Source organism: Setaria viridis, chromosome 3, assembly GCF_005286985.2.
Source record: "Setaria viridis chromosome 3, Setaria_viridis_v4.0, whole genome shotgun sequence".
NCBI classification, from domain to species: Eukaryota; Viridiplantae; Streptophyta; class Magnoliopsida; order Poales; family Poaceae; genus Setaria; species Setaria viridis.
Window position 1 is genome coordinate 14,718,743 of NC_048265.2, and position 18,584 is coordinate 14,737,326.

At 49.5% G+C, this 18,584-nt stretch overlaps 1 protein-coding gene across 1 annotated transcript; it reads left to right on the forward strand.

Moving 5' to 3' along the window:
- The first annotated feature begins 8,406 nt into the window (after window positions 1–8,406).
- LOC117850864 (large ribosomal subunit protein eL24) lies at window positions 8,407–10,768 on the forward strand. The gene is made up of 6 exons (XM_034732743.2): window positions 8,407–8,526; window positions 9,264–9,305; window positions 9,477–9,552; window positions 9,634–9,735; window positions 10,145–10,293; window positions 10,439–10,768. The coding sequence occupies exons 2-6, from the start codon at window positions 9,295–9,297 to the stop codon at window positions 10,584–10,586; spliced, it is 486 nt and encodes a 161-aa protein (XP_034588634.1). The 5' UTR covers window positions 8,407–8,526; window positions 9,264–9,294; the 3' UTR covers window positions 10,587–10,768.
- The last annotated feature ends 7,816 nt before the right edge of the window (window positions 10,769–18,584 follow it).

The window sequence follows — 18,584 nt, forward strand, 5'->3', positions numbered from 1 at the left end:
CCGCGGTAGCGACGCGTGGTCCGATGTCCACCGAGAAAGCCTCCTAGGCAGCTCGCTGGGATGCCACCGCATCGACGACGTTGGAAGGAGGTCCGCTCCCCTAAACCTCCTCCTCCGCCAAATGCCTAGCAAGGGCGGCGTCCATTTCTACTTGCAGGTTCACCTCCCAAGCATCCTGCTCTGACCAGCCCCCAGACAACAACGATGGGGCAGATGAATTAGAGGCTGCTTTTCCCCCTTCTCCACGGCTGAGAGGCATCCAGGGCGAAGGCTCTTAGAGGCAGCAGGATCACGCGTGCTCCTGGGAAAATACATGGTCAGCAGTCGTCGTAAAATAGGGAATCCTCTAGGCTCCTTACCAGTTCTAAGGGAGGGGGAACGGGGACTGCGCCCAGCACTTGGCTTCCCGCCACGGCGCAACATAGTCCCAAAAATGACCAAGGAGGATTTATGGGTGGAGAAACAAAAGGAGAGAGAGAGAGAGAGAGAGAGAGAGAGAGAGAGAAACACAAATAGGGCTTTTTATTTAATCTCAGGAAAAATTGTTACACCTCCGAATCGGAAGGGGGGCAAAGACGCACTCTCAACTCCCCCGAGAGCAGGGATGTCCAGGTATTGCCCCCTGCTGATGAAGAAGTCACAGGAGAAGCTGAATGTAAGCCCCCAGAAGGGGGGGGGGGCAAGGGCAGCTAGGGAAGCCAATCGGGCTTCAGTCAATTAGACAGGCAGCCGCACTTCTCGATGAAGTCAAAAAAATCCTCCTCGGAATGCCTCTAGTAGCTAAGAGCAGGGCCTTGTCTCTCCAACCAGTCCAACCAATCCCGAAGGAAGAAGCCTTGGACCAAGATCCCACTAAAAAGAAGGGCCTCCGAAATGACTTCTGGAAGAGGCGTGGTATGAACCCAGAGTGGATAGGAAATCCCCGTTTGGAACGGGTGCGTCACGGGGGGAGGGGGGAGGGGGGAGCCTCTCATAGCGCGAGCCTTTCGGCCTCGTCTCATACGCTGAAAAGGGAAAAAGGGAGGGACCCCTAGTAAATGATAATGGGATCCTGAACAGACCCAAAACACCTTTGCCATTAATCAAAAGAATTCCATTACATCCCAAAAGTGTTCTCTACAAGCGAAAGGGCTTGCGGAGCAAAAGAAACTAGCAAAATAAGGGAAACTACCAAAATACGAGCCCGGACCACCTAAGCCCTGAAGGGTAGGCCAGGGAAGAGTTCAAACCTGAGGATCGCTCCGATGGCTCTCATTCCCTATTGCGCCCTCGGCTCTACTGGGGCTTTCCCCATGTTGGCCATCGAGACAGTGCGATCCTCAGTGGGCGCCAGGGTACGGGCCAGCTCAAGGCTGTGGTCCAGCCAGTAATCTTTGAAGACCCGTGAGGTGGACTTCACGGCCTGGATCCGCTCCAGGAAGGTTGAGGCATTGCTTGGAAGCTCCGGAATCGTCTCCTTGGCAGCCTCAAGATGGTCGCATCCAGCCATGTGGAGCGACAAGAAGGCTCCCCTCCAGAAAGTCTGGGTGCAAATGTTGGCAAAACCTTCAGCGCCCGGAGCAATGGCCCCGATCCCCTGACGGAGCCAGTCCACGCTCTCCAAGAGGTTTTCCAGAGGATGCGTGGGGGGTCCACGTCGACACCCAGCAGAAGAAGGGCGACTCTCATGTCCCCCATGGTGTTCCACACGGCCGAAGACCCCTGAAGAAGTTGAGAGGAGGCAGCAGTAGCCTGGCTCTCAGCCGTCTCCCGAGCCTTGTTCTCCATTGCCAGGCCCTCCATAGGGCCCCAACAGGTCGTCCGCCTTGGCCTTGATCTCTGCCAGAGTCAGATCTGCGGGATCAAGATGGGGGGATTAGCGGAAAGTTGCAGCAAGTCCCAGAGCTCAAATGAACCAGACTCACCGGGGAGGTTCCACTTAAGCTTCTTCCGGAAGAAGGTTCTTCCCTCCTTGTCCTTGTATATGATGTGGTGACCGTCGCCCTCCACCGGGAACTCCCTCCCTTTCGAGAGGGGTGACACCCTAGCTGCCAGGAACTCCTCCACTATGTCTCGCATGGAGAAGCTGCGATGGTCCCCACCAAGGACACCCTCACCTAGAGAGAGTCGTTCGCCGGGATGGAGGGCTACGAGGTGTGCTTGGGCTCATCGCAGGTGGACTCCATGCGGGAGTTCGTCGGGACAGTTTGGTAGAACCACTTGGATAACTAAGCGGTCTCCCTCTGGTCCTTGTACACTTTGGCTAGGTCAACAGCGTGGTCCTGGGGGTAGATGAAGACCTGCCCATAATAGACCTCTGTCTTGACCCCCTCGAAGAAGTGAAACTTCTTGAGGATGGAGGCGGTGTGGAGGTGGACGAAGGTACGGGCTGACGGGCTCATCCTCTCACCCTAGAAGGCCCACTCGAAGGTGTTAAGGCACACGATCGAGTTCGGGGCGATGTGCTGGATCTCAAGCCCGTAGTACGCCAGGATGGAGGAAAGGAAGTCGGAGCAGGGGAAGCAGATCCCATACTCATACTGCTCGGCGAAGACTACCACCTCGTTGGGTTTCGAGTTGGGGACCGCCTCCCCTTCCAGAGGGTGGACCGAGGAGCGGTCGGAGACCAAGCCCCACTCACGAAGATCATCCAAGAAGGTGTCATCCACCAGACTCGTCTGGTGGAGGGGTGCTCCGTCCAGGACTTCTTTGCCCTCGGGGGGTTCCCCTCCAAAGATACCGCTCACTTCGAGGCCATGAGGAATGCCTAGAGGAGGAGATCTAAAAGTGAGACAGTGGCATGAAAGCAAGGGAAGGCTGGAAGCAGAGGAAAAGTGCGTTGTGGGCGGCGAGATGCAAGGCGGGGAGAGGAGGATAGCACCAAGGGCAAACCCTAAAGAAGGAGGGGAGGGCTAGTATTTATAATCCTTGAGGGGCCTAGGGGAAATGCTAAGGGTGCCAGCGTCGGTTAGGACCGAGGCGACCTAACTGCACAGGCCAACAGGAGGACGATGCATGTCCCAATAACATGCGTGGCCCTCCCAATGGGCACCTGGCCCCTCGCGTGCCGCGCCTGGCAAGCTGTACTCAGACCTCGCACGCCTCGACCCCTGCGCCCATGCCATGTGGTGCATTGGGAAACGAGGGCGCGCCACCCAGACCTGCCGTGGGTCAGGGGGAGTGTTGGAAGCGCTATTTTTCCTCCCTCCGGACCACTCTCTTGCCCCACTTCTGGCATCGGTTGTTCCCTCGATCAACCGAAGGGAGTCTCGAAGATCGTCATCCGAGGTCCCGAGCGATGATCCCCGAGAAAGGGCTGCTGTTGGGGAATTGGACTAAGATCACGGGCCGGAGGGATCGTTTCCCATCGGAGCAATCCCATGCTTTCGGAGGTACCTCTCCCTGCAGGAAGTCGCCCCATCCTTCCCCCGCCTTCCCGGGCCACTTAGGCGAGGAAGGCGGGAGGCCCTGGAGGAGGGAAGCAAAAGGGGGTTCCCCGAAGGCAGCACACAGGGGCCAGCTGATGAACCCTGAGGTTCTCGGTAGGATGCAATGAGAGTGGGACGGCCTGCGGGATAGTAGGGAAGGTGAAGGCCCCCGTCCAAGTCGTTCGGGCTCTCCCGGAAGACCCTCGACTCTGGTGGAGGCATCGTCCCTCCAGGAGGGACCGGGGGGAGGGGGGAGCCCCGGTCCAGTCTCCGGGCCGGGCCCTAGGATAGGCAGTCTTTGCCTTTAGGTGTCATCCAAATACAAAAGGCAATCACGGTGTCAGCCCTAGGTCCCCTATACGGAAAGGGGCCGCCACATTAGCCCTAGCTACGGAGGACCTCGGTACCCAGGAGAGGTCCTTTACCTTGTTATCCCTGCTGCCCTCTCCCAGTGGGTCCCCCTCCAGGGGCGCCGTACCGAGGGCATAAGGGTCTTTAAACCGAAAAGGTCTCATCCGCTAAGGCTATAAATAAGAGGAGCCACGAGGTAAGTGGAAGACAACATCCTAGCCACTCAGTCGCCTAGAAGCTCTTTGGACAAGTGCCTTATTCTAGAGCCACCCTCTACTGTTTGGCCATTTTGTAACCACCAACAATTTCATTAGTATTAAATTTATTTCCACATCAGCAAAATTGTTGACTTAGTAATGTCATTATGAGGGGATTTTCATCAAAAGAGAGGAATTTCATCCTCATGAAACTCAACTTGCACAGCTATTAAGTTCTCAGTTTTAGTAATTGTGCAATGAAACTATCCACCGAGACTGATCTTAGCTAGATAATTAATTTCACTGTCTCGCAAAAAAGGTAATTAATTTCAGCAACATCCGCTGCTTGCATCATTATCGATGCCATTAACGACTTAGCTTTTTTAATTTGGAATCTGAGGTGTTTCTCGTCCTCTTATTTTTTTCCCTCAAGAAAAAAAAGGAGAAACATGATGAGATGAACTGTCAACGGCACTCGTGCTAATGATGTCATAAGGTATGTTTGGTTGACGTCCACATGCTCCCATATTTCTTTTTACCAAATCATGATGGAAATGCAACGATCAATTTATTCATCACGCATAATGCAAGATTTTGTAGGTGGATGAGTGTGACAGGTGGGATATAAAAGGGTGTGCCAAGCCACAGTTTTGACAAGAACCAAGTACTCAGCTGCAGTTATGTCACACCTAAAATCTGTTTGGCCTGGTTTGGTTCCGGTTGCTTATTTTTAGCACCCGTCAGCACCCGTCGTATCGAATATTTAGATACTAATTAGGAGTAGTAAACATAGACTATTTACAAAACCCATTACATAAGTGGAGGCTAAACGGCGAGACGAATCTATTAAACCTAATTAGTTCATGATTTGACAATGTGTTGCTACAGTCTCACGCCTTGATGCTAGATGAGCTTAGTGGTGCTATTATTTTCACTAAGATTGATTTGCGTAGTGGCTACCATCAGATTCGCATGAAATTAGGTGATGAATGGAAAACGGCTTTTAAATTGAAATTTGGGTTATATGAATGGTTGGTTATGCTGTTTGGTTTGACAAATGCTCCCAGCACATTTATGCTTTTGATGAATGAAGTTCTGAGGCCCTTCATAGGATTGTTTGTAGTTGTCTATTTTGATGATATCCTCATTTACAGCAAGTCTATGGAAGAGCATTTAGAACATTTGCGTGCTGTTTTTGATGCGTTGCGTGCGGCCCATTTATTTGCTAACCTCGAAAAATGCATGTTTTGCAAACAACGTGTCTCGTTTCTTGGCTATGTTGTTAACCACCAAATTCGGGATGGATTGGTGTGGTTCCTCATGTCGTAATAAAATTAATTTCTTTTTTTTTTGAATAAAAAAATTTCGATTTTCTGGGTCTAGTGCAAAACAAATAAGAAGTAAACATTTGCTAATGATGGATTAATTAGGCTTAATAGATTCGTCTCGCCGTTTAGCCTCTATTTATGTAATGAGTTTTGTAAATAGTCTACATTTAATACTCCTAATTAGTATCTAAACACTCGATGTGACACGTGCTAAAAATAAGCAAAGTAACCAAACACCCCTGACTACAAATCAAGCATACCAATACTCTTTGACAACAAACACATTGCTAACGGCTAATGCTGAAGTTCATTTCGCGCACTGTCCGATACTCCGATCCCTGCTGTCTGATGGCTGACAGATGCGCGCGAGATCAGACGAATGCAATGAGCTTTCATCGGGATCCAGAGAAATCTCATACTGATTCATCTTGCTCTCGTATGTTTGTACATGCATCCTGGTTTATCTTGCTCTCGTATGTTTGCTGCGGCGTTTCAAGAGTTTTCACATTTGACACGCCACGTGTGGAAGTTGGCCGTTCACCACTACTGCGTGCAAGTCTTTTTTCTTAACCCATGAAGCCGGCCATGCACTATACTACCGGCACTCACACCAACAGTTCCGAAGCTCGAGTCCATTTAAACCGTCTGACTGCGGCGACTGGCCGGATAAATATTTTGCCCAGTTCAATGCTCAGGTTCATGCCGATTCATGTAGTATGTTTCTGAAAGCTCGATTTGGCGATGTCAACCGCCATGTACAGTACATCAGTGCGGCGTGACCTGGGCGGCACTCCGCACTCGCACCGAACTCTGCATTTCAAGATGGAAAGCGTTTCAGAACTCTTGTTTGGCCCCATTAACAACGTTTTGACTTTGGCTCTCTGATGGTGATGGCGACTTAAACAACTACGGCCTTCCAAGTCAAAACTAAACAACTTCAGTTTTCCTTGACGCAGTGGTGGTGACCTAGGCACTGGGTCGTAAGATCTTGCACTTGCACCGGGGTTTTTCTTTTCTTGCATTGGGTGCATGCATGTACCAATGCAATGCCACTCCTGCGGCGCTCGTTGTCTTACACTTTTACCGTTGCATCGAGACAATGGCTGCTGCATCGTCGCGTTTCACCTCGGCAAGCACAGGTAGCTTTCTGCGCCGGGGGACCAGCCGAGAGCAACGCACACCGGCTGGTGGCCTGAGACTCTGAAGAGGTGTGCCACTACTGGAAGCTTCTTCTCCATCACTTGACAACTGACATGCATTGCTCCGATGATGAGTACTTGCCCTCGCGCGCACGTGTGTGAATCCATGGGTCCAGTCGGGTCGTTCCAGTAGTGGCATCCGGCGTGCACGATGGGAAAGAAGAAAATTAGTGCGGTGCCGACTGCCGATCGATCGAGGTAGAAGCAGGCCTGTAGCTAAGTTTACGAGGCTCCGTCGCGAAACACAGAAGGGTGGCCCTATATTTGCAAAATACAAATAATAAAAATGTATTAATACACAATAATGTAATTGACATAAGCATTAATGCAAACTGAGTAGAAGACGAATCTTCCCCATCGATATCTTTAACTTCTCTTAAAAAGTGGCATTCGTCTAGATGAGACTATGAGAGGACATGGCTACAGAAGTACAGATTGCAGCGATAGCAGATCATCTAGATGCTTGGTGGACATGAACTCACCGGTAACCGGGTTTGTAGAATGATGCAGGCGGTGCAGCCCCTGGACGCCTGCCTAGACGGCAACTTGCAGCGGCAGCGCTACTTCGTCCGCGTCGGCGTCGCTGCCGTAGATGTCGATCGATGGAAGGTGAGGCATCAGACTCTCTCTGTCTTCATGATTTCCTGATTCGCGTGGCTGTTTGCTAATGGGCCAGACTGGGAAAACGAAAAGGCAGCTTAGTGGGCCAATGACGACGGTTTTGGGCGGCCCGGCGCCGTCGCGCCGATTGCGCCGCACGATGTACGGGGCTGGGTCGAGGCTCCCTGAACCTGATGGCGCCGAAAGGAAGGCGCGCGCCCTGAACCTGTCACTCTGTCAGTAGTCTCAACGAAATGTCTTGGGCCGACGCCAATGCCATGTGCCGGATCGGACTCGAAGATCTCGACCCCGACGTCTCGTCGATCTCACTGGCCAAGCTCTCGCCGTGACTGGAAAGAGATGCGCGCTTACGACTAGGCGAGCTTGCGGGCACGGACGACTAATCCGAGCGAGCGCAGATGGCAGGGGGGAATTGGTGGTGACGACCGAGCTGTGCGCCACTACGGTTCCCCGCTGGGATCTACGGAAATTCCACGGGATCGTGCCGTCTGCGGCGGCGAGAACACCGGCGCCAGACGCGCGCGGTGCGGTGGTGTGGTTGGCGGGCGGCGACAGCGACGGCGCGGTTGCACTTAGCAATGTGGTTCAGGGACGATGCTGTGCTGGCCCCGGTGGCGGGTGAGCCGCGAAACCCACCTGCTGCGATCTCGGGACTGGACTGGATGTCTACCTGTCCGATTGACAGGATGAGGGGGCACGAGGCAGTCCCGCAACGTAACGAGGCGTGCGTGGCGTACGAAGGCTCCACACTGATGATGGTCGCGAGCACGATACGGATCGCGTGCTCCGCCGTGTGCGTCACGCGGGAATGTCGCGATGGGCGGTCGGGATCGGGACGTGACGGGGGCTCTCACGAGCGTGCTGTGGCAATCAACGTCCTATACTTTCAGCATGGGTCAGAAAAAGGACTCTCTGGATAACACTACAAGTCTGCAGCTCGTCAAATCCTCAGATAGGGCTAACACGTTAAAATTAAATGGAGATTGGATTAAACACCAATGCCATTCGCCGTGACGTTGCCATCTTGGTCTTTTTCAACTTGCAGTTGGATTTATCCACTGGAAAGAGAGACGGGAATGGTTAAGACTCAAGTACAAATACTCATCAGTCAGCACTGAGCGTAACAAGGAAGTGCCACGGCCCATAGTACTGCAATTTAAGCCTAAAAGCCTATAAGAACGAATGATTATATTGGGCTAAAGCCTATAAAACGAATATTGGGCCTAAAGCCCTCAAAGCGGTGCTTGTTGGGCCAACGAGCAGCTGACTTCGCAACTTATCTGAATGAGCCCAGCCAGCCAGCCCAGTCTCACGAGCTCATAAGAAACCCTCGCGGAGCCACGAACCCCACTGCTCGCTCCCTCCTCTCCGCCGCCGCCGCCGCCGCCATCGCCTCGCGGCCGCCTGCAGCTCCGCTCCCAAGGTACGTGCAACCCGTCGAAGCACTTTTCCCTTTCGCCCCTATCCTGTGGTTGCTAGATCTTGCGCTCACCCCATCTCGTGTTGTTCTCGCTAGAACCTTCCCTGAATCGATTATCGTTTCCATTCCGTGATCTGGTTTTGGTCATTATATTCGTTGTTTCCCTCGAAGTTGATTGGGTGTGCTCACCGTGTGCAACGTAGATAGACATCGGGAGGCATCAGTTGGCTTTGTGTTGCAATTTTAGGTTTCCCTTCACGGGGACGGATCAGGGCACAAGTACTGAGGCGCTACAGCTGTTTCAGTGGCGTAGTTGCCTAATTTTTTTGTGTGCTATATGGACTAGGGAACCCGCTTTGCAGCAGAGACTTGTTCCGTGTTTCTGCTGCCAGTAGTCGCCCGAAAGTTAATCTTTTGAGTTCTGAATCTTGTTCATTCTCTAGGTGTTTGCGAGACCCTTTCGAATTGGAAGCACACGCACTCAGGTACTATGGCCTTTGGCGTTGCATAGTTGCCTATTTCATTGATGTGCGAGATTTACCAGGGTATCACCCTTGCGGCAGGAGCTTACTTTGGTTGTGTTTCTGCTGCCTGTCGAATCCTTATGTTTGTGTGGCTGCAAAATGACTTGATTGCTCAATGCATTGTTATAGATTTGTCAGGCGTGCTTGCATAGTTTGCACTGTCATGTGCTCATGTCATGGATGCTGATTCTGTCTTTGATTCGTGGAATTTTGCAGGAGTTTGTGAAGGTTTCTTGAAGTTGAGAAGATGGTGCTGAAGTAAGTTTCTATTTCTGTGATTGCAACACGTTCTTGGATCTCGTTACTCAATGTCCTTTGCATTATACATGCTTTGGATATTTCGTATGATAGATTGTTAAACTAATCTGCTGCAGTAAGAGTCACAGATCTAGAAATTATTCTAAGTACAAATGTATGATATCCTTGCAGGACGGAACTTTGCCGTTTCAGTGGTCAGAAGATATATCCAGGGAAAGGCATCCGTTTCATTCGTGCTGACTCTCAGGTTGATCTTTTGTTAAATTTACTGGCAGGAATTGCTAAAAGATTAGAGGTGGTTTTACAAAGTGTCTGTATCTATTTACAGGTGTTCCTTTTTGCAAACTCAAAATGCAAGCGCTACTTCCACAACCGCCTGAAGCCTGCGAAGCTTACCTGGACAGCAATGTACAGGAAGCAGCACAAGAAGGTATTGTACAGGCCTCTCCATAAGTAGGCCACTTATTCAGTTCTGTTTTGACCTGGTATCTTTGGTGTATACTCCAGTTTCTTGAGCAATAGAAGGCGGATTCCAAATTTCCTATGTGCTTCTGGTTTTGTTCTTTAGGCTTAAAATCATTTCTTGCCATTCAGGATACAATTGTGTTGCTACTTTATTTACATGCATTTCTGATTTCTCTAAATGGTGTGGATGTACATGGATATATTTGTATGGGCGCCCATCTTCTAAATTGTGCGATTGTGCTCTATTTAGACTTAACCTTAATTTTTTAGTGTTTGTCTATCAGCTTTGTTTCTTCCATGTCTTCATGACAGTTAAGTCCATGCTCCTGTTGATGCGAGAATTTCTCATATACTTCTGTCATTTCTGTCTGTAGGATATCCATGCTGAAGCTGTCAAGAAGAGGCGTCGCACCACCAAGAAGCCGTACTCCAGGTCAATTGTTGGTGCTTCCTTGGAAGTGATCCAGAAGAAGAGAGCTGAGAAGCCTGAGGTCCGTGATGCTGCTAGGGAGGCGGCTCTTCGGTATGTTTTTCTGCTACTTGTCTTAAGCTGTCATTTATACTTGGTAGCAGCCATTGTTTTGGTTCAGTGAATAGAATTCGCTTTGTCTTTTGAAGTGATAGTTTACCGTTACCTCCACTCATTTCAAACTGCCATGACTGTGCAGTGAGATCAAGGAGCGCATCAAGAAGACCAAGGACGAGAAGAAGGCGAAGAAGGCAGAGGTGGCCAAGTCCCAGAAGGCGCAGAACAAGGGCGCAGTCCAGAAGGGTTCCAAGGGCCCCAAGCTGGGCGGTGGTGGTGGCAAGCGCTGAAGAGAGCTCAAAAGGGTGTCGTCGTACTACTGTCCTGTTTCGCCATAGCCTCTTTTGTAAAACCTCGGTTAAATTAGCAAGACTTGGTTTGTTTCAGTGCTGTTGCCTGAGGATGTTGAAATACCATGACGACGAACGAATGGGTTTTTATTCTGGAGAAATGTTTGCCGGTCGTATGCTTATCATGTGGTTCTTTTCAGTTGGCCTCTGGCATTAGATTGGGTCTAGCATTGTTTCCCGAGCTGTTGGCGTGTGGTAGGCTGGCATGTAATCGTGCGGCTGTAGTAGCAGTGGATGACATTTTTCTTTGAACCATACACGCTCTGTCCGGTATGCCATCGGCCCATCGCATTGATGAAGCTTGTGCTCACTTATTCTTCAAATGTAAGGAAGCCCGGGAGTGTTAGCGAGCCATGGATTTGGAGCTTTGTACATCCGGAAAGGATAATGAACAAGGTTTTCACGTGGCTTTGGCGATGGTGGTCTGCACGTAACAAGATAAACGCAGGTGAGAGGATGGCCACAGAAGCTGAGATCATGTAACTTTGTCCATGTTGTAGATGGAAACGTCCCCCCGCAGACTACTACAAGATCATTACTCCGAAGTCGAAACAGATGCTGCCCTTGGTAGGAATAGGAAAGGCCATCACGTCAACAGAACTTGACTAAATGACTGTTTGTTCACAAAATATAAGACACACAGTTTCATTACACTGTTAACAAGATTGGGAACTAGGTAACTGTGCCTGTTGAGTTTCATCGAAACTCCTCACATATGATGAAACTCCTTATAAAGTCCTTGCCAAGTCAGCAAAATTGCTAATATGGCATGAAATTTAATGCCCATGATTTTTTAGAGAACGTGCTAAGCACGTTTTTCATTAAGTGGAAGAAAGAGTTTACGGAGGTAAAGACTCCAAGCAATGACCAAATTAAAGAGCAACAGCCGCCAAACGACGACAAAGAAAGAAAAGTACAATGCGTAGCGCAAAGCGCTCACCGAACATAAAATCTAATCCTATGAAGCCTGCGGAAGCCCAGGTCCTCGCCTCCTCCAGTATGTCGGGAGCTAGCGCGATGGGCTAAAGGGCCGATTGCTCATGAACCCTCCTGTTTCTCTCACGCCAAAGCGACCACGTGACCAACCAAACCAAGGTGTTGAAACCTTTTCGCCTAGACTTCAACACCTGTTTGCTTGCATTTAACCACCAACTTGCGAAAGCACATTCCTGTTGCGGGATCAACATCTGGAGGTTGACGTATCGAAGAATGCAAAACCATATCTCCCGACTATGGACGCAACTAGTTAGCAGATGGTCTAGCATCTCGACCTCCTGAGCGCATAGGGCGCAGTCATCTCTATCACTAAGTCCATGACGCCATAGATGGTTGGAGGTCCAACAACAACCATGGAGAACCAACCAGCCAAAGAAGCGGCATGTACCCGGCGCCAGGACTTTCGAAGCTGTTGGGCTCCCAAAAGATGAGACCGTCCTAGGAAAAGGGCCTTATAGGCCGAAGCGGAGGAAAACTCTCCTAAAGCCGTCCAATGCCACACGAATCTGTCCGGTGATTGGTTGAGGTGCCAATTGTGAAGGAGATCCCATATCCGTAGGTACTGTAGAAGGACCTGCACCGTGAGTGCATGAGATGTCCCGAACCCATCGGCAATCCGTCAAGCCCTCGCATACCGTGCGCTTGTTCCTCACATGGACAACACCGCTGCCCAAAGGTTTGGGGCAAGCGCTTGAATGTTGCAACCATTTAACAAACGATCTGACCAAAACAAGGTTCTGTCTCCCCTACCCACCTCGACCGAAACAGATGCATTGAAGAACGCTGTGACGAGCTCGTTGTTAGGAAACCGATATCTTGCCTAGGTCCTAGCACCATCAACACGAGCAAGCCACAGCGAGCGCATCCTCAACGCCATTCCCATCACTTGAAGGTTGGGAATGCCAAGACCACCAAAAATTGTCGGGCAGGAGACATTGATCCAAGCGACCGCACATTTTCCCCCGGGAAGTGACCTCACTTCCACACCAAAGGAAACCCCTAATCGGGGGTTTCATCATCTTGATAGCCCATGGAGAAATAGCAATGGCCATGGAGATTGTTGACGGCTGTTAGCACGCCAAGTTGTGAACCGCATGCGTACGGATCAGTTGTAGCTCTTCCCTCAGAGTATTCCCCAAAGGTTTATCAATCCATGAAACTTAAAGCACAAGATCTATTTCAACTAGAATCGTTAGTATTAACTTGGTATTTATGAGAGATTCAGATCCAATCTACTAAGCATGTACAGATAGATAACAGATAGAGCAAAGGTAACCAATCAGAGCAACCTAGACTATGCATATGTTGTAATTCTGAGCATGAATAGCAAAGTGACACGGATATGATCTTAGTAAAAAGCATCTTTAAATCAACACCTCCGGGACGGATCCCGAAACCCCCCACCTTACACAAAAAAGATCCTATCATGATCACCTCTATCAGCGCAAGCAGGTTAAGGGCATGATCATAAGAGCATGTCATACTCATCGGTAGATTAGGCATGCAAATTTGGTCACCATGACCACAAGAACACCCTAGGCAATCTATCATCGATACATAGATTGAAAAGCAAGCAAACCCGAATAAGCATAAAACCATCAAATGAGATACTTAGATCACTAAGAACATAAACACATCTATTACTTCATCATGAATGATTGTACATCACAAGATCACCACCGGAATCCTACTTTGATCTTGATGACTTCTAGCTCCAGAACTCCAACGTGATCTTCCTCGCAGGGTGATCATGCCGGCAGAGGTTCGCCTACGCTAGCCCCAACAATTGCACGGCCCTCGGCTATCCGGAGAGGTGTCTCTCAAGCTCCTTCTACTTCTTTGCTGCTTCACGTCGAGTATGTCGTCTTCAATATGGGGCTCGGTGGATTTTTTGAGGTATTTATAGTCTAGAGAGCGTGTGGTAGAAATTGGAAGGCGAGGGGGCGAAGGAAACCCCCAGGCTGATTGGCCTGGGTCTTCCTTTTGCCCTCTCGCGTCCTGCTTCGTCCCCAAGTCTCCTCTGGTGCTTTGAAGTCTTATTTTCACTTGTACGTGGGCCTAGCATGTTGGTTGCTTCAGGATGAGATTGATCTTCAATGACTTTCCAAATCTCCGCTTGATCTTCTTTGATTCCTCTTTGATCCCAAAGTGATCCTTGGCATATCTTCACAAACTTATCCCCTAAGTTATCTTGAAGGATTGCTTGCCAAAGATGGGCGTTGGAAGGCTCCAGAAGACCCTAGGTCGATCGGCCTGGGCTCCTTTGGGCCGATCGGCCTAGGCCCTTCCTGGGCTCGTTGGCCTCCGTCTTCATCTGGTTCGCCGCTCGTTCAATGCTTTATCCAAAAACATACTTTTAGGTCCAATTCCCTGCAAAAATAGAATATCCTCCAAAATATGTTGCACATGTGAAAATGACCAGTTTATTAGGTGTAATCAATAGTTTAGGTATTAAATTCATGTCATTATTGAAGATAAACATTGGCAAAAGTGTGTCAATAGCGAGCGTCAACAATTCCCCCATGCTTAAACCTTGCTCGTCCTCGAGTAAGTCTTCAATAGAAATCAGCGTTGCCTTTTGGTGTTCAATCCTGCACTTGATCACACACAAGAAAACATAATGCTCTCATAGAATTTTTCAATTAATATTCAAGTTGCAACCAACCTTCTCTAATATGGAGGGTAGATATCATTTAAGCACATCACATGATAAATTTATTCTTTTGCTCTCAATTTTAAATAATTCTCAGAAGATTTTCAATAAAAACTTTTTAAAAAGAAACTGAACCAAAATCAACAATTTAAACTTCATTGCAACTGCTCATGTTCTCTCAGCTCATCGAGTCTCTCAAACCTATTCTAGAATTTCTCCAACCTATCATCTCTCAAAAATATGTGTAAGGCTTTATCTGAAGGTTTGGGAAGGTTAGTCCTAGCAAAAATATTATAATCAGGATATTATCAAAATAAGAAAGACTTCTGATGGATCTTATTGGACTTCTCAAAAAGGTCATGAAAATAATTATTTATGGAGAGGGAGAGAATGAACACACACACATTTAGATAGTGGACATGTGGAAAGGCATAGAGTGATCGCGAGGCACAAATAAAGTCCTCGTAATCGGATTGCACATGGTTGGAATAATGAGTATGGAGTAATCCTTAATCTTGAAAGCACTTTGGATCTCTATGAAGCTCAAAGAACTGAGAAGTATTTTATTTCTTTTTTACTTTTTCTTATTTATTTCTTTCTTTTTCCTTTTTCTTTATTTCTTTATTTTCCCACAATGTATATATTTTTTCTCCTCAGAACTCTTTGCAACATATTACTAACTCAGCAATAGTCAAAGATAATGCGATGACTCTCCCCCATGCTTAGACGATGCTCGTCCTCGAGCATGAAAAGGAAGAAAGATAAACTGCTAATGTAAGTACCAAAATCTTCGATCTTCTAGAAACAATCATCTTACTCCATTGGATGGGCTTCCACACCAAATTTCAGGGGCAACAGAGGAGGGAACTGGGGGATATGGGTACCTCATGGGTTCCCACCGACCAGGATACTGGCCGGACCTGACAGGTGGGCCCGCTCGATCAGGGCGTGCAGGCCAAGAATATAAAGTTACTTGGGGTACACGTCAAGGCACCAAGACAGTCCAAATCTACTCGGATATCATGGGACACGTTTTGTAATCCGACTCAGATTGCTTTCCATGCAAACCGAGTAGATTAGATCCAAACCGACTTGTAACTCTTGGTCGTCAGCCCATATAAGGTGGCCAACGGCAACCCCCGAGGGCACCAAACCTCAGATCAATCCCAAGCAATACAATCCACGCACATAGGACGTAGGGTATTACCCTCCAGAGGCCTGAACCTGTCTAAAACCCTCGTGTCCCCTTCGTGTTCTTGTGATCACCTTCGAGTTCTTGGTTTCGCAATCGCCCTCACATATAAATCAACCACTTGGGTAACCCCCTGGTGGATTGCCGGACTTATAAATCCGACAATTGGCACCCCAGATAGGGGTGGTTGCGAGATCCTTTTTGCGACCTCGATAGCATCACATCCCATCATTGTTTTCCCCGAGAGCATGAAGGACTTTCTCGCCAACCAGATCCAAATTCGCTTCGGGACCATGCTGGCGGATTTTGATCTGACCGCTCATCTTGCCGACTCGGCGTCCTCCACCAGCTTGGCTACCATCGGATCCGCTCCGGCGGGACAAGTTCTCCACCCAAGGATCATCATGCCACTTGCCCAGCAAGTTGGCGAGCTCTCTCTCTCTCCGAGAGAATTCCAAATCTACTCACTGTCGCCCGTCCACCCATGCCCTCCAATTTGATCGCGAGGCTCGATCGCATCAGTAGCACTATTACTGAGTGCATAGAGCTGTCTGAGGTGGTGCTGCGTTCAACAAGGTCGGCGCAGGGTCTGTCCCGTGTCCCCTTCGGTCTGCGGAACTCAGCCACCGAGTACTCCTCCAAGCCCAACCAGGTCTTCCAGATCTAATCTAGAGACCCACCCGAACTTGCCCAGTTTCTGGACTACAGTGAATTCCAAGTGCCTTGCATCATCTTGACGTCAAATCCCTATGGAAGCGATGATGAGAGCAACTCATCCACGCCAGATCGTGAAGCTTTCATAGTCTCCACTGATGAGGCACCCCACAATGGCAAAACAGAATCTCAAAAAGAAGGGCGTAACGCTAGGAACCAAAACCACACGGCAAGGCGCCAACATGAGCAAGCCAATGCCCAGCCGCAACTTGCTGCTGTCGTAGAGGCAACAGGCGACCAACACCAACCACCGCGCAATGATCATGACAACACCGACCAAGCCGGTGCTTGGGACAGACACAGGCACCCTGTGCATGCCCGCAATCTACTAGCCAACATCGAGCAAGCTGGCCACAACGTCTTCGCTACATCCCAGGCCAACCTGGGGGCTTCCTTCGCCGACCTAGAAAATATTCTAGAATCGGACCAAATCGTACGGATCCGGGTGCGACTCCAAATCGCCAACGCCCAGCTCGAGAAGTAGCTCAACAACCGACCCATACACTCTCGGTCAACAACTACCCGGCACTCTCGGAGCCAATCCGGGCACAGCAGGTCCGACCACCGCCGAGGCGATCGCGCAGGAGGTCGGATGGGGTCAATCCGCACAGCAGCTCAAGTATGTGCTCCAGATCCACTACAAGGCCACCAACAATGGCGCCGAGTACAAAGCTCTCATCCACGGTCTTCGTATTGCCATTTCCCTAGGAATCAAACGCATCCTTGCTTATGGCGACTCCAAGGTTGTAACCCAGCAAGTCAACAAGAACTGAGACTACACCAAGGAATCCATGAATGCTTACTACGCGGAAATCCGCAAGCTTGAGGCCCATTTTGATGGTCTTGAGTTCCATCATGTCCCTAGGGACCACAACGTCGCCGCCGATGTCTTGTCCAAACTTGGCTCCAAACGTGCACAAGTTCCAGTCGGCGTATTCGTACAAGACCTCGGGAAATCTTCTATCAAAATCCTAGATCCATACCAGGTCAATGATGCTGGCGCTCAGGCCCCAGCTGACCCAAAACTCGTTGACGTCATGATGATTGAGGCAGAAGAAGACTGGCGTGTCTCGTTTATAGCCTTGATCACCGACCATATGGCGCTAGAGGACAAGATAGAGCATGAAAAATTAGCTCGGCGCAGTGCAAACTACGTCGTCATTAGAAAGGAACTCTACAGGAAAGCTGCATCCACAGGCATCCTGTTGAACTATATTCTGTGTAGTGAGGGCCTTAACATCTTCCATGAGATCCACTTGGGATTGTGCGGCAACCACGCCGCCTCAAGCACTTTGGTCGGCAAGGCCTTCCGCTGTGGTTTCTACAGGCCAACGGCGGTAGCCGATGCAAAGGAGCTCGTCCAAAGGTGCAAAGGGTGTTAATTCTACTCCAAGCAGCAACGTCTACTGGCTCAGGCCCTGCGCACCATCCCACCATCCTGGCCTTTTGCATGCTGGGGGCTGGACATGGTCGGACCCTTCAAGACCGCTCCGGGCGGCTACACACACATCTTTGTGGCAGTCGATAAATTCACCAAGTGGATTGAGGTTAAGGCTGTTACCAACATCGAGTCAGCTAAAGCCACTCAGTTTGTGGAGGACATTATGCACCGCTTTGGAGTGCCAAATAGGATCATAACCGACACTGGCACGCAATTCACAGGATTTGAGTTTTGGGATTTCTAAAAGGACAACCTTATCAACGTGTACTACTCCTGAGTAGCGCACCCTCGATGCAACGGGCAGGTCAAACGTGCAAATAGGATGGTCCTCCAGTCCTTCAAGTCACGCATCTTCGACGACGCATCCAAGTACGCCACCAAGTGGTTAAGCGAGTTACCCCATGTCCTCTGGGGTCTACGAACACAGAAGAGTCAGGCTATCGGCTATACCCCTTTCTTTATGGTGTACGGCTCAGAGGCCGTTCTACCATCCGATGTGGTCTTTGGCACCTCGCGCATCCAGTACTACAAGGAAGGCAAAGCAGAAAAAGGTCGACGGGTTGACATTGACAGTCTTGAAGAGCATCGCGTGGTGGTCCTCATCCAGCATGCACGCTATGAGCAGCAGATACGAAGCTACCATGATCGGAATGTTAGGGAACACTTTTTCAACATAGGCAACTTGGTGCTTCATCGGGTCCAGTCCACTAAGGACGTGCACAAACTGGCCACCCCTTGGGAAGGCCCCTTTATTGTCAAAGAAGTCATCCAGCCAGGCACCTATCGGCTCCAATGGGCAAATGGCTCTAGCGTCCCCAATCCGTGGAACATCGAGCATCTACGGCGCTTCTACCCCTAGATTTAAAAGCTATGTACCCTGTTTCCCCTCTATATTAAATAAATAAAACCTCCGTGGTTCTTCTGCGTACCTATTGCCTTATT